General features: G+C 32.0%; 3 protein-coding genes and 1 pseudogene across 3 annotated transcripts; all 4 read left to right on the top strand.

Moving 5' to 3' along the window:
* The first annotated feature begins 2,494 nt into the window (after window positions 1-2,494).
* Window positions 2,495-4,460, top strand: LOC122259309 (sodium/potassium-transporting ATPase subunit beta-like). The gene is made up of 2 exons (XM_086535512.1): window positions 2,495-3,190; window positions 4,341-4,460. The coding sequence occupies exons 1-2, from the start codon at window positions 2,495-2,497 to the stop codon at window positions 4,458-4,460; spliced, it is 816 nt and encodes a 271-aa protein (XP_086391638.1).
* LOC122244260 (death-associated inhibitor of apoptosis 2-like) lies at window positions 4,356-8,819 on the top strand. Its single transcript, XM_086535515.1, has 5 exons — window positions 4,356-5,994; window positions 6,136-6,309; window positions 6,507-6,652; window positions 6,803-7,739; window positions 7,985-8,819. The coding sequence occupies exons 1-5, from the start codon at window positions 5,331-5,333 to the stop codon at window positions 8,176-8,178; spliced, it is 2,115 nt and encodes a 704-aa protein (XP_086391641.1). The 5' UTR covers window positions 4,356-5,330; the 3' UTR covers window positions 8,179-8,819.
* On the top strand, window positions 8,765-11,658 carry LOC147466424 (sodium/potassium-transporting ATPase subunit beta-like). Its single transcript, XM_086535516.1, has one exon. It carries the CDS (start codon window positions 10,398-10,400, stop codon window positions 10,791-10,793), a length of 396 nt encoding a protein of 131 aa, XP_086391642.1. The 5' UTR covers window positions 8,765-10,397; the 3' UTR covers window positions 10,794-11,658.
* Window positions 11,659-16,004: 4,346 nt separating this feature from the next.
* Window positions 16,005-16,445, top strand: LOC147466423 (deoxyuridine 5'-triphosphate nucleotidohydrolase pseudogene; annotated as a pseudogene).
* Window positions 16,446-20,637: the final 4,192 nt, after the last annotated feature.

Raw genomic sequence — 20,637 nt, 5'->3', positions numbered from 1 at the left:
AAAAGGCAAATTTTAATTGATTTATCTGATGTTGACAAAAATGTGTTGCTTTCAGAAAATTGTAAAAATTGCGAAAACAGCTTATATGGATTTGCTACTGCTTTATTTGAGAACAGAATAAAGCCATTCTCTTTTTTTTTCTCTCTCGCGTAATAAAAGCTGTAACGATTACTATGTAAACAATCCAATGAGTGTATTTTTTACAATTGATGAAGTCAGTAATATTTCGAGAAGAATTAAAACATCAAGAAAAAATGAAAAATTTAAAGTTATTTTATCAAAATATCGAAAAAAGATAAAAGATAATTCTGTTAAAACACCACACGGATTGATTCTATACGCTAAAGCTGCAGATATCCTTATACAGTATGATAAAGAAAATATTTTATTAATGGATATCTGCATTAATATAACCGATAAAGAGTCGTATGTTTATATCAAAACAATAGAAAAACAGACAAAACAATTGAATAAATCTCTTATTGATTATTTGGATGCATTTATAAAAATAGACAACAAGATTTGTCCAGATCATTTACAGGTGATAAATGATATAATATCTTTTAAAGAAAGATTAACATTTATTACGCAGAGACATTTTCCTATGTTTAAGTTTAACGGATCCAGAAAACATGCGGCAATCTCTAAGGCTATTCAGTCTTTAACCAATGAATGTGAATCTTTTCCCAATAAACCAAAATACAACAATATAATTAAAGAACACGGTAATAACACCATTGATAATTTAAAGTGGCTTGACCTTTTTATGAATACAATATTACCCCTGTTGACTAATGACACTATAACGAATATGTGGTTTAATAGATTATTTTTAACAAATACCCATAGAGAAATCATTACAAAGGATGATATTAAATCATCTAATTTTTTACGCCTATTAAGAAAAGTTGAGCAAGAAACAGACAAAGTTAAAACCATGGATATATTGAGAATATTTTCGAAAGTATGTAATACACTTCGACATAAGCATTTACCCTTTTCTTTTCAGGATTGTAAAAGGTTGATAAAACGACAAAAAATAAATAATCATAATAATCTAAACCCATTAAGAGATATTGAATATATACAAACGCTACCAAAAGGAACAATTAATATTAAGAATCTTTTATCTCAACATGGCCCATCGATATTAGGTTATTGTATAACAGATAAACAAATAGGTAATGATACTAATCATGAGAATAATAATAGCCGACCCTTATCAAGGGTAGATGTTTCTAAATTTCATCAGTATTTTACATCAATTGGTAAGGAATTATTATTATAATTTTAATAGAAATAAAATACATTTTCTAAATAATGTTTTATTAATACATTCCTCTCAAATGTCATTGTACATTTATCCATAATTTAATTCTAAAAGTCATGTTCTTTATAATACAACATTTCATTAATAACAGATGGGTTCGATTCATATGCTAACCGTAAGTAATAGTAAAAGGCAATGTTATGTGGGTCTTCAATAGGCGGTGGCTTACGATTACCATTAACGGTAAAATCCTGTAAATCTTGCTCATCCTTAAAAAAACTCCAGTAATTTCTTTGAACTTTTGATTTGTCTCCATCAAGAAAACATGTAGGAATATTATTTCTATTTCTATCATATAACATATATACATTTCTTTTTATTATCTGATGTAATATAGAACCATCTTGTATATTTTTCTCACTTATTAGTTCAGCCAATAATTCATTAATATTGTTCAGCTTGGAAAAGTAATTAAGATCCATTACATAATCCTTCATATCAGTATCATTCTTTTTATTACCGCTGATATCGTCGGTAGTACCAGCAAGATATTTATCTTCATTTTCATACATACTCTCTAGTTTATTAATGAGACCTTTAGTCTCACACCTAGAAGGAATATTCTGTAATTTTAAATAATAATAATATGCAAAATTATGTGGGTCAACATGCAACGGAGGACTTTCTCCTGTTAATGGTTGCGTATATTCATCCCAGGAATTGTCGTCAGGAATATGATATGAAGGAGAAAATTGTTTGCCAAGCCGGTACATTTTCTTAACATTTTCTTTAATAATATCATATACTACCGAATCTCTACCTAAATCGTATTGTTTAATTACACTACTCAATTTGTAATTTTCCATATCCAATAATTCCCATACAAGTGGCACTTTTCTTATTGCCTCCTCCATACTTATGAATATTTATAATATAATAAATAATAGTAGCTTTGTCTATATGTACATACCTACTAGCTGATATATATATATATATATATATATATATATATATATATATATATATATATATATATATATATATATTTATTATTATAGCGCCCCCCGTTTAAAAATATAAAAATGATCGGGGAGTTATAATATAAATTTGATCAAGGCTAAAGCTTAAACTCTGGCAGTTACCACTCTACAGTATCATTTTCCATATAGTTTAATAGGAAAGAATTAGGGGTACTTTAATAATAATAATAATAATAATAACACAATGACTTTGAATACCTCTTACAAAGTACTAATTGGCGTTCTTGTAGCTGCTGTAGTATTGGGAGGTGGTCTTACAATACATTTCATTGTCTTTCAAGAGGATACATCTTCTGGCCTGAATGTTATACCAAGACGTGATATTAGATTTAAAGAGGGAAACCAGGAATCAGCACAAACTTATGTGGATGAGATGAATAATTTTCTGATGCCTTATTTTGAAATTGTTCCTAATGAGAAGTATATCAAATGTAACAGTTCTGCACGACCAAAGGGGGACCAAGTGTGCATATTTCCAGAATCGTACCTTGGTGCATGTGATACGATTAATGATTATAGCTTTAATAAAAACTCTCCCTGTGTCCTCTTGACACTTAGCATGGATGATTCATTTAGATTAAAACCCTATGAACGGTTGGACGAACTACCAGAAGATATACCCCCAGATCTGAGAATTGATATTGAGGATGAAGCAAAATTAGGAAAGCTGAAGAAGGGAATCTATATAGATTGCACAAACGAATATCTCTACACTCCTGGACCAATATTTCCTGATTATTACTTTGACAACATTGATGTTGCAGGCTATCTACCACCAGTTGTTGGTGTCAAGATTAAACTACATGAAAAAAATAAAACAGTCAAAATTGAATGTAAACTTTGGGCAAAAAATATTGATCACACAGATAAACGCTCCAAAGTTAGTTTTATAATTCACATGGAATAAGAATATGAAATAATTGACACTACTGAATTAACAGAGACATATTAAACTACTTTAGAAAAAAGATATATATATCTCGTTCAATGGTAAATTGTATCAAAGCTAATTTTTTGTTATACATGTAATAATTAATACTGCTTTTAAAATGAAATATAATTATGAATATTTATCTGTTATTATTGAATTTTATTTCATTAAAAAATCCTCTATGATAGAAAATTTATCTATAATAAATGGGTCTAGTTGATTCTTCTTGACATATATATGTACAGATACTCCCCAACAATATAACTTTTAGTAACAACGAATATCTTTTCTGGAATGAAGATAAGATTGACATCTTATCATTTCCGTTTGAGGTATCCCACTTTTATACTTTTGTAACAGCTGGGTCATAATATTAAAATTTTTATCTTTTAAAATGGATATCATTTGATAGCTCGTGCTTGTTTTGAAAACATCATTTCCGTTTGAGAAATCTCACTTTTATACTTTTGTAACAGCTGGGTCATAATATTAAAATTTTTATCTTTTAAAACGGATATCAACTGATAATTTATGCTTGTTTTGACATCTTATTATTTCCGTTTGAGATATCCCACTTTTATACTTTTGTAACATCTGGGTCATAATATTAAAATTTATATCTTTTAAAGCGGATATCATTTGATATCTCATACTTGTTTTGAAAGCATCATTTCCGTTTGAGATATTTCATTTATATTTTTGTAACAACTGAGTCATAATATTAAAATTTATATCTTTTTAAAGCGGATATCATTTGATAACTCATGCTTATTTTGAAAGCATCATTTCCGTTTGAGATATCTCACTTTTATATTTTTTATAATCCTTTAAACAATCTAGTGGCTTGCGGATGTCATTTGACATTTCGTTTTTCTCTGAAGGAGTATCATTTGACCTTTCATTATATTAAATGAGACTACATCATGTAACCTACAATTCATACCCTTCAAGCGAAATAAAGACACACACACACATAAACACACACACACACACTCACACACTCTGTGAAACCGACAAAACGTAATGTGGGGTTTCCCTTTCCGGTTCTAGAGACATATACGTTTATGTTTAGTATAAAAGACATGTCTTGAACTTTAAGCTGATAGAGTTTAAGAGAACAGTATGGATAACGTTCGTTATACCAGCTCTGTCTAGTGAGGTTATAAAGTGGAAGATATATTTCGTACCTTCTCGTTATGGTCCCGGCACATGTAACTGAAAAGAGATTACGATCGATGGTCCATATTCCCGGGAACGGCAACGATAGAACAATAAATATCGTCTTCATTAACTTCTCCAGGGTATCTAGTATAGCTGCTGCTGCCATTACACCAATAACCCATCAGAAGGTCATTCCACGGTCTTCTCCGGCACCCTCTCAGATAAACAGCCTGACTAATGAAGCTCAAAGGAACGGTGGATAACACATCTGGCCAAACTCCCAAGATTTAATCTGGATACTCGCACGCTAAAGGATACCAAAAGACCGAACGTGACATTGAAGATGGTATCAAACAGGAAGAGATACATACCACCACCCTTCAAGATGCAAATAATAATACCAAATACCACGCAATCTAAGAGGCGAGTTAACATGATTTCGAGACCCCAGGTTAACGTCAGTGTATCTCAGCAAATACCCTCACAGCTAGCACAACAGAGAAACATGGCTCCCTGCCCGTCAAATAACCACCAACATATAATGATTCAGTGCTTGAAGAAAGAATTGGAAAAGGAACATCAAGTGAATGAAAATTTAATTCAGCAAAACAATGATTTATTATATATAATGAAACTCCTCATTAAGGGCATTTCAGCAAATTAATTAATTAATATACGTAATCAATGTGAAGATAAATTTAGTGTATCACATACTTAAAAGTCGATTATTTGGCAGAACTTTTGACCCAGCCTTTTTTTTAATATGCTAGTATATATATATGTATATCTTACTAGTGTCATATTAATGTTTGTAACAGGACAGTTCTTCTGTATAAGAAAATACAAGGAAGGAAAGATTTTAGAAGAAACAGAACAGTAAAAGAGAAGTTATAATATTATCTTAACTTTGATCTAAGAAGAAGGCGACATGTCCCATGATCATGAAAGTCTTGCAAGGGAGGAATATCGTTTGGATACTTTTGAAAGATATGACTTTGCCGCTGATAAGAAGAAGTTGGCTCAAGCAGGGTTTTACTACACCAAGAAAGGAGATGAAGTAAAGTGTTTTGATTGCAAGTGGGAAGTAGATGCCAAAACTATCAGTCCAGCAGATGACATTGCACGACTCCACAAAGAGAAGAGACCAGATTGCCACTTTGCACAAGGCTTAAGAACCGTTCCTAAGCCTAGCAGATCCAAGACCTTCATATCTTATGACAGTTTGAGATTTGAGAAAGAGAGATTAGAGACTTTCATAGACTGGCCTATACAGTGGCTGGATCCGTCTGAATTAGCCAGTGATGGTCTCTATTACCTGAGGACATCCGACCACTGTGCTTGTGTATTTTGCCGAGGCATAATAGGTGCATGGGAAGTTGGCGACACACCGAGAGGAGAGCATCAGCGCCATTTTTCACACTGTCCATTTATCAGGGGTCAGCCAGTTGGCAATGTCCCTATACATCACAGTGACATCTTGGCCCGTTTGCCATACCAGAACTCCACTCCACAGACCAATACCAGCACTAAGAGGCATGGCATAGATGAATGTGGAACGTCAAGGCATATGGCTGGTTCCTATCCAGAATGTCGTAAGTATAACCCCCATCTGTACTTGTGTATCAGCATGTTATGTACACATTTCCTCAAAAGTGTTAATTGTATTTTAATTTTACTTCTCTCATATTATATAAAGGGTAAAATATATCCTCTTAAACATTTTACCTTTTCAGGACCCCCTAACGAGCCTAACGTGTCATGGGAGGAGATTGGCCTCCCTCAGTATTCTGGGCCAAAGCGCAAGGACTTCTTGTTCACTGAAAGTCGCCTTGCAAGCTTTGTAAAGTGGCCAGAACGTGTGACTCAGAAGCCATGTGATTTGGCTGAAGCTGGATTCTTTTATTGTGGTCAGTCCCTTTATTTCATGGTATTTTCTTGATTAATCTAATTTAATTAGTTACGCATTGAAGATTCTGAATTATAACGTATTACCCTCAAATTTAGAAAATGTAGAGTTTATCGTGTTGTTAATTTGTGTAATGATTAGAAACCTGAAAACTATGAAGTAAAGCTATATTCAATCGACACCAAAATCTCCCCACAGGCTTGAGTGACCATGTGCGTTGCTTCCACTGTGGGAACGGTCTTCGTAACTGGGAAGATAATGACATACCATGGAATGAGCATGCTCGCTGGTACCCAGAATGTAGCTACGTACTCTTGAAGAAAGGACATGAGTTTATTGACAAGGTATATGAGAGTGTTGATATAGGTTATATTTACATATTCAATAAATTTTAATACATAATATTTGCAATTTCCAAATTTGTGATATTTAAATTTTTATAAAAAGAAACTTTGTTCAAATTTTTTATTCATAATATTTTTCTATATGTTAAGGTTCAACGTGAGAAACCACCATACTTTCGTAAAGCTCCTGCAGTAATGCCCAGTTCTAACACTGCACCAACGACAAGTTCTGCCAGTGTTTCATTAGGATCTCACACAGTATCTGACAAAGATTTAGATCAGTTGATGGAATTAGACATCATACGAGGAGTATTGGGCATGGGCTTCCCACCACATATAATAAGAGCTGCTCTAAAAGACCATGTTCAAAAGACCGGTATGCCATATTTTAATATGGAGCCATGTATTGAGGCTATCCTTCAGAAAATGGAAGAAGAATCAAGAAGGACACTACAGTCGGATGACACTATCGAGAATGAAGCAACAGAAAGCCAGGTCGACGAGATTCAATCTATAAGTTCTAGAAATGACACTGTACCGTCTAGTGAAGTAGCTGGCTCATGTTCTTCGTCTATTTCTGGTACACCAGCATCACCTCCCTCAGAACCTTCAACTTCTTTAATCTATGAGGATATCACTGAAATATTACCAACTCCATCTATGTCTGTTACCGATGCTGAGCATTTACCCACGCTGCCAAATTCATCAAAGAGTATGGACACCACAGGTCCTGCACCAAGGCAACAAGAATCTACTCAAGAAATATATGCAACACCACAAACCACAAGCTCTGCTTTATCTCAGTCAAGCCAAGGAGATGACAATGCAATGGAAGATGATGAAAGAAGTGCAGATGTACACCAAATCCCAGCAGATAGAATACATCACATGGAGGGAGTTTTCATGCAAGCTGATGAGGTAATGAGTATGGCAGAGGATGCCTTAATACCACCAAGTTCAAGTCCTCCGTCTCTATACCATTCTGACCCTAATGTTGTTGGTGAGGGCGAGGGCGCTGGACTATTGGAGCAAGCGTCAGCCTCGGGTCTGAAATCTCATTCTGGAGCAGCTTCTTCACCACAATCTAGTAAGTATATTGTTCTTTCTTTTGATTTATTTATTGAACACAAAGACATAAGACATTTGGCCTTTTAGAGCACCTCGGTATATTCATATTGACTGATCTCATGGAATGCAATTTAATAGCAAGGCTTTATTCTTGTATATATTCATATATCTAGAAAAATAATAAAAGATTATAAGGGGTAAAATTTAGATAATAGGCAGTGTTATGTGAATTATTATTTATTTCCTATTTTATTTTTTTTACAGCTAAGGAATTGGCAGATGAGCTTGAAAGAATCCGTGATATTCGTATGTGCAAGATCTGCATGGATACCGAGATGAATGTGGTGTTTCTGCCCTGTGCACATATGGTTACTTGTGTATCTTGTGCAGTTGCTCTGACTCAGTGCCCTATCTGTAGAAAAGACATCAAATACACTATTAAACCTATTGTTTCCTGAAATATGTGAACCGGGGAATGAAAATGTGTCTGTGTGTTATCATTAAAATATAATTAAGATGCTTAAAAACCTCATACAGTATATACATAATGATTTATATTGCTTTTTGATATCTTTAGATTGGTTTATTATTGATTCACAAATTTATATATATATATATATATATATATATATATATATATATATATGCAAATGGCAGTATGCACATTATTGCTGCCGCTTATAGCCGTTACTTAGAGATAATTATTTCCTGATGAGTGTTATACTAGTCAATAATATAGTATTATTAATATGTAAGTAAATCCATGGGATTCTTATCCTTGTCTATATTGCGATACTAATCGATAATATAGCTTTATTATTAGGTAAAGAAAGTGTAAATTTATAAACCTAACTAATTACATGTTTATTTATATTTAATATTAAGGATTTATTATGTTGTAATAAATAATAATATTAGGGTATTATTGTAATATGATAATATGTGTTTTATATATATATATATATATGTATAATCTTGCTTGTGTTTTTTATATGTGATCTTGCTTAAATATACAATGTTATCGGTATAATATTATTACCATTATTGTTATTATTATTACCATCATAGTAGTATTAAGAATAAAAGTATAATACTTTGATCATCTTTATTATTTTTCTCAATCATATGTCTTTAGTATAAGTTTGTCTATATATATATATATATATTCATCAATTGATCTTTCAAGAATATTTCACTAGCCGTTGCATCTTGATTCATCATAAGTATTACCACGAGATTGTGGTCCTAGATATAATGTTGTTACATTTCTATTATAAGCCTCATTAAATTCTTTCACAAATTGATCTTCAAACATCTTACCTACCATGGGAGCAACATAAGTTAAGTTACATATTGTAAAAGACTGTAATATGCGCCTTGTGTGATTTAATTCATTAACAAGATTACCGATATGTAGATGTGTTAAATCTTTATTCTTATTCACCGACATGAATAAATTTTCCAGCTTACTTTTATATATATTTGAAATAGTGTTCAGTTTACTCATATAGGTTTCACTTCGACATGTTGTAGAACCCAATATATATATACCATGTTTCCAGTATTTACAATATTATCATTACTAACATCTGTAATCTCCAAAACAGGTACATTACCTGGAGTAGATTTCTTTACATGTGTATCGATATTTCTATTGATAATATGTTTGTTGTTAATATCTATAAGACAACCTTCTTCATGTTTACAAATTTCCAGACAAAGAAATCTTTCACTATTTCCAATCAGCTTTATAGTGTTTTTAGATTTTCTATAATTTGGAATATCAATACTTTTATTTTCATTAGTCTCTAGACTAATATCATTACTGTCATTCAAATTATTGTTATTATTACTATCATTTTCACTTTTATTCCTAATTTCATTTGTTTCATCATTTGTTTCATCACTATCACTACAATTTACATTATCAATATATCCAATATCATTATAGTTTATATTATAATCTATATTACTGCTATAATATAGACCACATCTCTCATTATTAAGTCTTTCGTTATCAATACAATTACAAGATATTTCTCTAGGAATACATTTCAAAAGAGCTCCATCAAATGTCAGAGAAATGTTTTTTTTATCACGGTTAGATCCGTGCCGATTATTAATTTCCATGATGGCTCCTTTCAATGAACCTTTTATTAAGATGTTATCACTGATATTTGTTAGTTTCAATATATCTTTAGTTTTAAGTTTTTCCGAAATACTTAAAGTTTTTGTTAGTGGAATACTACTTAATAAATTATTCTGAAGTCCGTCACTCGAATGAGAGTTATCGATAAACTCTTCTTCTATACGTTCAACAATATTTAAACTATTATTCTTTAGGTATTGTACAATAGCATTATCAATAGTGGTATTATGTAATAAAAGTTTGTTTTCTGTGTCTTCTATTTTTGAAATAATAACATTTCGAAATTTCTCGATACAGCTTGTACAAAATTTATTGTAAATTAAATCGTGTACCAATGGACCGTCTTCCGTTTGAAGATCTTCAAGATTGCTATTATTTTTATTATTATGAATAATTTTCTGATGCCTTATTCTAAAATCATACGTGATGAGAAATATATTAAATGTAACAGCTTTACACGACCAAAAGGAGACCAGGTGTGTATATCTTTAATGTCGTTCCTTAGTGTATGTGAACCAATGGGTGATTATGGGTTTAATAAAAGCACCCCCCTGTGTCCTATTAACACTTAGTATAGATGATTCATTCAGACCAGAACCTTATGAAAATATGGATGAATTGCCAAAGGATATACCTCAAGACCTGCGAATTGACATAGAGGATGAAGCAAACGGAGGAAAGCTGAAGAAGGGAATATACGTAGATTGTACATACGAGTATCTCTATACTCCTGGTCCACTGTTTCCTGATTATTATTTTGACAATATTAATGTTGAAGGGTATCTACCTCCAGTTGTTGGTGTCAAATTTAACTTACGGGAGAAAAAAAATGAAACAATTAAGATTGAATGTAGACTCTGGGCAAAGAATATTGATTACACAGATAAACGATCCAAAGTCCATTTCACATTACTCATGGAATAAGAATATGGTGATATAATGTAGGACTACTGATTCGGTAGAAAAATCGTAAACAGTATATAATAATTTCTATAATACAAAAAAAAATTAAAACATCAAATTATATATATATTTTTTAATTTATATATTTTTTTTCATAAAATAATACCTAAACTAAATAGTAATAGGAAGAGTTTATAAAGATAGGTTGCAGAACGATTTATATTACATATAAAGACTATATACGTTAATAATTCATTTGATATGATAGGGTATAATTTTTATACTTTTGTAACAATTGGCTCATAATACTAAAACGTCAAGCGGATGACAGCTGATGAATCGTGTTTATATTGGAAGTAACATTTCCATTTGAAATATCTTATTCTTATACTTTTGTAACAGTTGTGGTTTAATACTAAAACGTCAAGCGGATGCCAGATGATAAATCGTGTTTGTATTTCCGTTTGAGAAATCTTGTGTACTATTTTTGAAAGCATCGTTTCCGTTTGAGATACTTCATGTTTATACTTTTGTAACAGCTGGTCTTAATACTAAAACGTCAAGCGGATGCCAGATGATAAATCGTGTTTGTATTTCCGTTTGAGAAATCTTGTTTTTATACTTTTGTAACACCTGCACCAGAATATTAAAAGCTATATCTTGCAAGTAGGATGTCATTTGATAACTTGTACTATTTTTGAAAGCATCGTTTCCGTTTGAGATACTTCATGTTTATACTTTTGTAACAGCTGGTCTTAATACTAAAACGTCAAGCGGATGCCAGATGATAAATCGTGTTTGTATTTCCGTTTGAGAAATCTTGTTTTTATACTTTTGTAACACCTGCACCAGAATATTAAAAGCTATATCTTGCAAGTAGGATGTCATTTGATAACTTGTACTATTTTTGAAAGCATCGTTTCCGTTTGAGATACTTCATGTTTATACTTTTGTAACATCTGGATCATAATACTAAAAAGTCAAGCGGATACTAAATCTCTCCACATTATAGATATTGGTTCAAGCGGATGCCAGTTGATAATTTGTGCTTGTATCAGAAGCAACGTTTCTAAATAAAATAAATTTAATAATACACATAATTCTATTTGTAACAATTATGTTAGCCCTACCCCCCCTCTCAATAAGCGTTTGTTAATGATAGAAAATAAAACAAAAGACGATTAGTATGTAGACGCTCAACCTCAATAATAGGCGATATATATATATGACTCTTGACATTCAAGCGCGGCCAACGGAAATTAGGGGGGGGGGCGCGCGGCTATCCACATACATATTTAACAGAGGGAGCTGGAGAAGTGAGAAGGTCAGTCCTTCTCCACTCAAGAGCGTACAAAGTCGCCTTAGCAAATAGACCTTGAGGTTTATACCACAACAATGGCTGGAAAGTGGGATACCCGCTACAACTTGAGACCACTTTACAGCAGAAGTAAGGTGGTTAATAGGTGGAATACCCGCTACAACTTGAGACCATTTCACAAAAAAGAAGAACCTAAACCCAAACCCTTGAATCATAATATGTACACGTTAATTTCTTTTGGTGACAGGTGCACATGTCATGGAAGTGTAAAAAAAATGGCTAATGAATTAATAGCTGAGAAAGATATTACAGCTACAACGCATAGTATGTCAACAGCAGAGTCCGTAGAATTACCACAGTCATCACTAAAATGGCCTCCCCATCTCCCAGCTGCTAAAGTTAGTGTTGTAATCTGCTTATATGGAGAGTGCCAGTGTGAACATTAATTCGATGCAAGATACCAAGAGCCGACTGTAGAATCCTAAGATTCAACTTCAGGACCAACCCACCTCTACCCCCCCCCTCTCTCTCCCTTTCCATCGACTGCAGAACGACACGTATCGACTGTAGGACCAGAGTCGTCAACTGTAGGATCTCGAGTACTGACTGCTGAATTACTGTCGTCAATTGCAAGACTATAGATAATTATGATAAGATATCTAGGATCCCTTCCAGAGCAAATATGATATAGTTCTGTATGATGCTTTTATGTAATATGTAATCTTTTGAAAATATCATATACTAATATTTAATAACTATAGCCATATAATAGCGAATTACACCATTTATAACCATATAATAATAAATTGTTTTTATACTATATCGAGTAATATGTTTTATTTTCCGACTTATATCTTAATTCTTTGTTATTGTTATCTAAAAAAATGTTTTATTAGTCGAAAATGAATATGAAATAGAATTTGAGATTATGAAATAAGACTGTAGTTTCATATTTCTTTTTCTTTTAGTTTGGGTAACCAGCAGGAGAGAGAGAAAAAAAAGAGAGACTTGAGTGGTACCCATCAACAGTCTCTGTCAAACACTACCTTTTTTTTATAACGATGACACACACATACTAACTTGACGACCTCTTGCTCTAAAGTACCGCTGATTAAGGTTGTACAGGCAGAATGAAAAGAAAAAAATAGATAATCTCAATACATACCCAGTGTCGAAAATGTGCTCCTCTGTCAAAATAGGTGTCTCAGGTTTCATTCCTCTTCATGTTCTCTTTTTCATAGATGGTTATATGGTGCGTATTCGTTCGCGATGGCAGACTATATACTGCAATTTCAGTCAACCGCATTACTGGTAAAGCTAGTCGTATGGTACATATAAATATCTAAACTCAATAAAACACACAAAAAACAAAACATAAAAACGGCTCTAGTACTAGAGAGAATGACTGTAAGAGAACGGGAGTGTGTTGCTTCAAGTTACCTCTCTAGAAGAAGAATGTATCCTGGAGACTGTTGCAAGCGAATTTATACCTGGTGAAAGTTTAGAAACTGAGTCAATTCAAGGTCTGTTAAGAAAATTTCTCTTTGTCAAGAATGGAAGCAAAAAAAACAGCATAAAATAAATGTATAATCTTCACGCAAGACAGAGTTTAGAAACTCTGTCAAGTGAAGGTCAACTGGTCGATTTCTCTTTTGCAACTGGTCGATTTCACTTTTGCAACTGGTCGATTTCACCTTTACGAGGTGAAAGTGGATCAAATGCAGCATATTTAACAGGGGGCTGGAGAAGTGATGAGATCAGTCCTTCTCCAGTCAGCAGTGTACAAAGTTGTCTTAACAGATAATCCTCGAGGCTCATACCCCCCCCTCTCTCTCTACAATGGTTGGAAAGCGGAACACCTGCTACAACTTGAGACCACTTCGCAGCAGAAAACACCCAAGTAAGGTAGGTAAAAGGTGGAATACCTGCTACAACTTGAGACTATTTTGCAGCAGAAAAATACCCAAGTAAGGTGGATAAAAGGTGCTATTCCCGCGACAACTTGAGACCATTTCTTTATTTATTTTTTTAAGGTTTTGGTAATCCGGAATCATATATTCGAGAGAGTTGGAAATATATATATATATATATATATATATATATATATATTATTTATGCTTATAGTGTTTTTTAATTTTTATATATAGTATTTACATTATTATTAAATATAAGTTTACCTATTAACCTATTGCGTACGGGTGTCATGACATACATGACGTAGGAGCTTTGGCCTAACGACGGGCGTCATGACGTACAAGACGTTCGGGGAATTTTTATCACTTTGCTATTTTGTTGTGCTATGAAAAAAGATTAAGTTATTATGGCGACTGCAGTCATAATTACTGTAATTACCGTAATATCGAGCTAAATCAACGTACAAAATCTAGATGGTACCACTTTTTCCTAGCACCAGCAGGTGACAACCTCTTGCTCTAAAGTACCGCTGATGAAGGTTGTGCAAGCAGAACGAAAAGAGGAAGGTGATCTCAATCCATACCCAGTATCTAAAATGTACTCCTGTGCCAATATGGGTGCCTTTCACTGTGGCACTCACAGTCACAAGCATAGGTTTCATTCCTCATCCCTACCTCTTCATGTTATCTTTATTGTGAGTGGTTATATGTTGCGTATTCGTTCGTGACAGCACAAAATACGAAAAAATAAAAGTTGATTTTTGTCCTCTTATAAAACACCAATACATCTATCACACTGAGTATAAAGAAAATAAAGAGCTAATATAGACCATATACTGCAATTTTAGTCAACTCCATCACTGATAGAGCTTGTCATATGGCATATATAAGTCTCTAAACTCAATAAAACACACAAAAAAATAAAACACAAAAACGGCTCTAGTTTTACAGCGAATGACCGAAAGAGAGTGGGAGGATTCAAATTATGTTGATTCAAGCTACCTCTCTCTAAAATAAGACCTATCCTGGAGACTGACAGAAGGTCATGTGGGGGGGGTATCCCTTTCCGGTTCTAAAAACACAAACGTTTTTGTCATGTCTTGTCATGTATAAAAGACGCGTCTTAGCTTCCAAGCCTTCAGAACAGTTTGGCTAGAGCTCATAGTGCCAGATTTTTTTCTTTCTCTCTTTGTCTCACGAGAAAGAAAAAAAAAGGAAACATATCAAGTTTTACGATATGTTCCCTAATATTGAAAAATGTGTACGAGCGATGGTCCGTATTCCCGGAAGTGGCAAAGAAGAACCAAAGAAAGCCATCTGTATCAACTTCGCCAAGGTATCGAGCATAGCTGCTGCTGCAGCAGCCAGAAAACCACTACCCCACCAACAGTCATTCACAAGACCTCCAGCCACACCTTCTCAAAAAAACAACCAGACTGCTGAATCTCGGAGGAACGGTAGACAATACATCTCCAAGTTTTAATCTGGATACTTGCTAGTTGATGGTAATCAAAGGGTAGAATGTGATTTTGTAGATATCATTTGATATGAAAAGAGCTGATTCACCAATGAAAACTATGACAAGAATAAAGGAAGGGAGTACAACATCCATCACCACTGCTTCCCAGCAAATATCGTCCTCGGAACCACAGTCGGGCCGACATCATTAGCATCAACCTTATTCATCGATGTCGGAGAAGACAAAAAGATGGTTCAAGCACCCTTACCGGTTGCAACAGTCGGGCCGACATCATTAGCATCAACCTTATTCATCGATATCGGAGAAGGAAAAGAGATGGTTCAAGTACCATTACAATTTCCAACAAGCACTAACCATCTTTTTTAAAACATGCTGAAAGACGGTTCAAACATCTTTTCCTTTTTTTATTAATTATATATACTCACCAATTAGTCTTTAAAGAACATTTCATTAGTCGCTACAGTAGGAACAACACACATATACAATCATACGTATAAACGTGCACGTGGGACTCTTTCATCATGTCAGAATTTAAAAGTTTGTTAAAGTTTAAGAAACTTACTGAGCACGCTTTCACACCCTCAAAGGGTTCAAAATTTGCTGCCGGGTTTGATCTATGCAGTGCTTATGACTTGACAATCCCGGCTAATGGAAAGTCCCTGGTAAAGACAGATATTCAGGTGGAACTTCCTGAAGGGTGTTATGGTAGGATTGCACCAAGATCTGGTCTATCATGGAAGTATCATCTTAACATAGGAGCTGGTGTAGTAGACAGAGATTACAGAGGAAATGTTGGTGTAATTTTGTTTAATCATGCTAAAACCGATTATAAAGTGAAGAAGGGAGATCGCATCGCTCAACTAATCTGTGAAAAAATTATATATCCCGACATAGAGCAAGTTGAAGAATTGACGGAGACAGAGCGTGGTGGAAAAGGGTATGGATCCACAGACGAGAAATGATGGAGTATATTATCATACACATGTATCAATTTCTTTTTTGACTAATGATGTTATAGTTGATATCATTAACAAGTATGTATCTATCTGGAATATATTATCATACACATGTATCAATTTCTTTTTTGACTAATGATGTTATGTCATTAACAATTATGTATCTATCAAACATTATATATATTATAATCTATTAAATAAACTATATAGCTTAACCATTATAATCATATTATAGAGGAAGAATAGTATATTAAACTTCATTAATATTATATGCATTTATTTGTTTATCCTTTACAATCCTACTTAATTATACAATGTTCCAAATATATCTTTTAAATATTGATGTGTTTCCTGAAAAGCCTTCCTGGTATGTATACATAATGAATAATCCTTTAGGAGTGTTTTGTCATGAACATTATTAGTATTTAAAGTACTTGTTTCATTGTCATTATTATCATTCGTTAATGATATATTCAATTGCATATCTTTTACAAGTTCGTTAACCGGGGACCTTGGATCATTATCAAGAGATCCTCTATTAATGATTTTATTATGGAGATCTCTAGCAATGAAATTAATTATATTAATTAATCTTATTACCATCCGTATATTCATTAATAGGGTACTTTTGCCGTACAAATTAGAGAGATTGATATGGGTACCAAATTGAGTCTTATTACCGCAAAGTGGTACTTGGATCATATTAACAGGATGTTTATGTCCATTATTTATCTTATTATTTTTGACTATAGCATAATGTATATAATCTCTCATCCAGATTTTTGATTCATCATAGATGTTACCACGAGATTGTGGTCCTAGATATAATGTTGTTACATTTCTACTATAAGTTTCATTAAATTCTTTCACAATTTGATCTTCAAACAATTTAACTACCATTGGAGCAACATAAGTTAAGTTAGATATTGTAAAGGACTGTAATATACGCCTTGTGTGATTTAATTCACTGACAAGATCGCTGATATGTTGTTGTGTTAAATCCTTATTCTTATTCATCGATATGAATAAACTTTCCAGTTTGCTTTTATACTTATTCGAAAAATTATTTAACTTGTTCATATAAGTTTCACTTCGACATGTCGTAGAACCCAATATATACAACATGTTTCCATTGTTTACAATATTATTAATAGAATCTGTAATTTCCAAAATACGTTCATTATCTGGAGTTGATTCCTTTACATGTATATTGATATTTCTATTGATAATGTGTTTGTTGTTAATATCTATAGGACAGCTTGTTTTATGTTTACAAATTTCAAGACAAATAAATTTTTCACCATTTCCAATCAGTTTTACAGTGTTATTAGATTTTCTGTAATTTCGATTATTAATACTTTCCTTTTCATTAGTCTTTAGACTAATATCGTTCCCATCATCCGAATTATTATTATTAATACTATCATCATTTTCACTGTTATTTATAATTTCATTTGTTTCATCACCAATTACATTATCAGTATATTCAATCTCGCTATAGTCTATATTATAATCTTTATCACAATTATAATATAAATTACGTCTCCCATTATTAAATTTCTCATCACCAATACAGTTACAAGATATTTCTTTAGGAATACATTTTAAAAGAGCTTCATCAAATGTCAGAGAAATGTTTTCTTTATTATGGTTAGATCCGTGCCGATCATCAATTTCTATAATGGCTCCTTTTAATGAACCTTTTAATAAGATGTGATCACTAATGTTTGTCAGTTTAAATATACCTTTAGTTTTAAGTTTTTCCGAAATGTTCAGAATTTTTGTTAATGGGATACTGCTCAATAAATTATTTTGAAGTTTATCATTTGAATGAAAATTATCGATAAACTCTTCTTCTATATGTTCAATAACACTTAAACTATTATTCTCCAAGTATTGTACAATAGCATTATCGATAACGGTATCATGTAAAATATTATTTTCTGTAACTTGCATTTTTGAAATAATAACATTTCGAAATTTCCCGATACAACGTGTACAAAATTTCTTGTACACTATCCCATCTTCATCTTCTTCAAGATCACTATTGTTATATTTAGGGTGACATTCATTTATTCTAAGAGAGGATCAGCTTAAGTAACTTGTATTTCATTTTTTGTGTGTATATATTTCATTGAGTTTAATGAAAAATCTGTGTTGCAGTTGATAAAAATTGTAGTATATAACTATTATAATGATTCTTTAATAAAACATATGAAGCTTTTTTTTTCATATATTCTTAACATTTACACATATCCTAAAAGTTGTTTTATCACAATAAATTATAAAGATATTTTATTACAGTCATCTTGATATTTCCATGTATATATAAAATAAGTATATATACATATCTATATACGTATATAGATATATATATATATATATATTAGTGTATGTGATTTATATAAAGAGCAAAATGTCTGACGATCATAGATATAACAATAGTGATCTTGAAGAAGATGAAGATGGGATAGTGTACAAGAAATTTTGTACACGTTGTATCGGGAAATTTCGAAATGTTATTATTTCAAAAATGCAAGTTACAGAAAATAATATTTTACATGATACCGTTATCGATAATGCTATTGTACAATACTTGGAGAATAATAGTTTAAGTGTTATTGAACATATAGAAGAAGAGTTTATCGATAATTTTCATTCAAATGATAAACTTCAAAATAATTTATTGAGCAGTATCCCATTAACAAAAATTCTGAACATTTCGGAAAAACTTAAAACTAAAGGTATATTTAAACTGACAAACATTAGTGATCACATCTTATTAAAAGGTTCATTAAAAGGAGCCATTATAGAAATTGATGATCGGCACGGATCTAACCATAATAAAGAAAACATTTCTCTGACATTTGATGAAGCTCTTTTAAAATGTATTCCTAAAGAAATATCTTGTAACTGTATTGGTGATGAGAAATTTAATAATGGGAGACGTAATTTATATTATAATTGTGATAAAGATTATAATATAGACTATAGCGAGATTGAATATACTGATAATGTAATTGGTGATGAAACAAATGAAATTATAAATAACAGTGAAAATGATGATAGTATTAATAATAATAATTCGGATGATGGGAACGATATTAGTCTAAAGACTAATGAAAAGGAAAGTATTAATAATCGAAATTACAGAAAATCTAATAACACTGTAAAACTGATTGGAAATGGTGAAAAATTTATTTGTCTTGAAATTTGTAAACATAAAACAAGCTGTCCTATAGATATTAACAACAAACACATTATCAATAGAAATATCAATATACATGTAAAGGAATCAACTCCAGATAATGAACGTATTTTGGAAATTACAGATTCTATTAATAATATTGTAAACAATGGAAACATGTTGTATATATTGGGTTCTACGACATGTCGAAGTGAAACTTATATGAACAAGTTAAATAATTTTTCGAATAAGTATAAAAGCAAACTGGAAAGTTTATTCATATCGATGAATAAGAATAAGGATTTAACACAACAACATATCAGCGATCTTGTCAGTGAATTAAATCACACAAGGCGTATATTACAGTCCTTTACAATATCTAACTTAACTTATGTTGCTCCAATGGTAGTTAAATTGTTTGAAGATCAAATTGTGAAAGAATTTAATGAAACTTATAGTAGAAATGTAACAACATTATATCTAGGACCACAATCTCGTGGTAACATCTATGATGAATCAAAAATCTGGATGAGAGATTATATACATTATGCTATAGTCAAAAATAATAAGATAAATAATGGACATAAACATCCTGTTAATATGATCCAAGTACCACTTTGCGGTAATAAGACTCAATTTGGTACCCATATCAATCTCTCTAATTTGTACGGCAAAAGTACCCTATTAATGAATATACGGATGGTAATAAGATTAATTAATATAATTAATTTCATTGCTAGAGATCTCCATAATAAAATCATTAATAGAGGATCTCTTGATAATGATCCAAGGTCCCCGGTTAACGAACTTGTAAAAGATATGCAATTGAATATATCATTAACGAATGATAATAATGACAATGAAACAAGTACTTTAAATACTAATAATGTTCATGACAAAACACTCCTAAAGGATTATTCATTATGTATACATACCAGGAAGGCTTTTCAGGAAACACATCAATATTTAAAAGATATATTTGGAACATTGTATAATTAAGTAGGATTGTAA

This window comes from Penaeus japonicus, unplaced genomic scaffold (assembly GCF_977035675.1).
Source record: "Penaeus japonicus unplaced genomic scaffold, GWHDUDI00000001_assembly GWHDUDI00001110, whole genome shotgun sequence".
Classification (NCBI taxonomy): domain Eukaryota; kingdom Metazoa; phylum Arthropoda; class Malacostraca; order Decapoda; family Penaeidae; genus Penaeus; species Penaeus japonicus.
The sequence above is the reverse complement of the archived record's forward strand: the minus strand, read 5'-3'. Positions and strand labels throughout refer to the sequence as shown.

What these genes read in the sequence shown, in the direction of transcription:
- LOC122259309 (XM_086535512.1), top strand. Translation starts at nt 2,495, where the DNA reads ATGACTTTGAATACCTCTTACAAAGTACTAATTGGCGTTCTTGTAGCT. An exon ending in ACACAGATAAACGCTCCAAA is followed by an intron (nt 3,191 to 4,340) that starts GTTAGTTTTATA and finishes TTGAACTTTAAG; the next exon opens with CTGATAGAGTTTAAGAGAAC.
- LOC122244260 (XM_086535515.1), top strand. Translation starts at nt 5,331, where the DNA reads ATGTCCCATGATCATGAAAGTCTTGCAAGGGAGGAATATCGTTTGGAT. An exon ending in AGCTGGATTCTTTTATTGTG is followed by an intron (nt 6,310 to 6,506) that starts GTCAGTCCCTTT and finishes ATCTCCCCACAG; the next exon opens with GCTTGAGTGACCATGTGCGT. An exon ending in AGCTTCTTCACCACAATCTA is followed by an intron (nt 7,740 to 7,984) that starts GTAAGTATATTG and finishes TTTTTTTTACAG; the next exon opens with CTAAGGAATTGGCAGATGAG.
- LOC147466424 (XM_086535516.1), top strand. Translation starts at nt 10,398, where the DNA reads ATGGGTTTAATAAAAGCACCCCCCTGTGTCCTATTAACACTTAGTATA.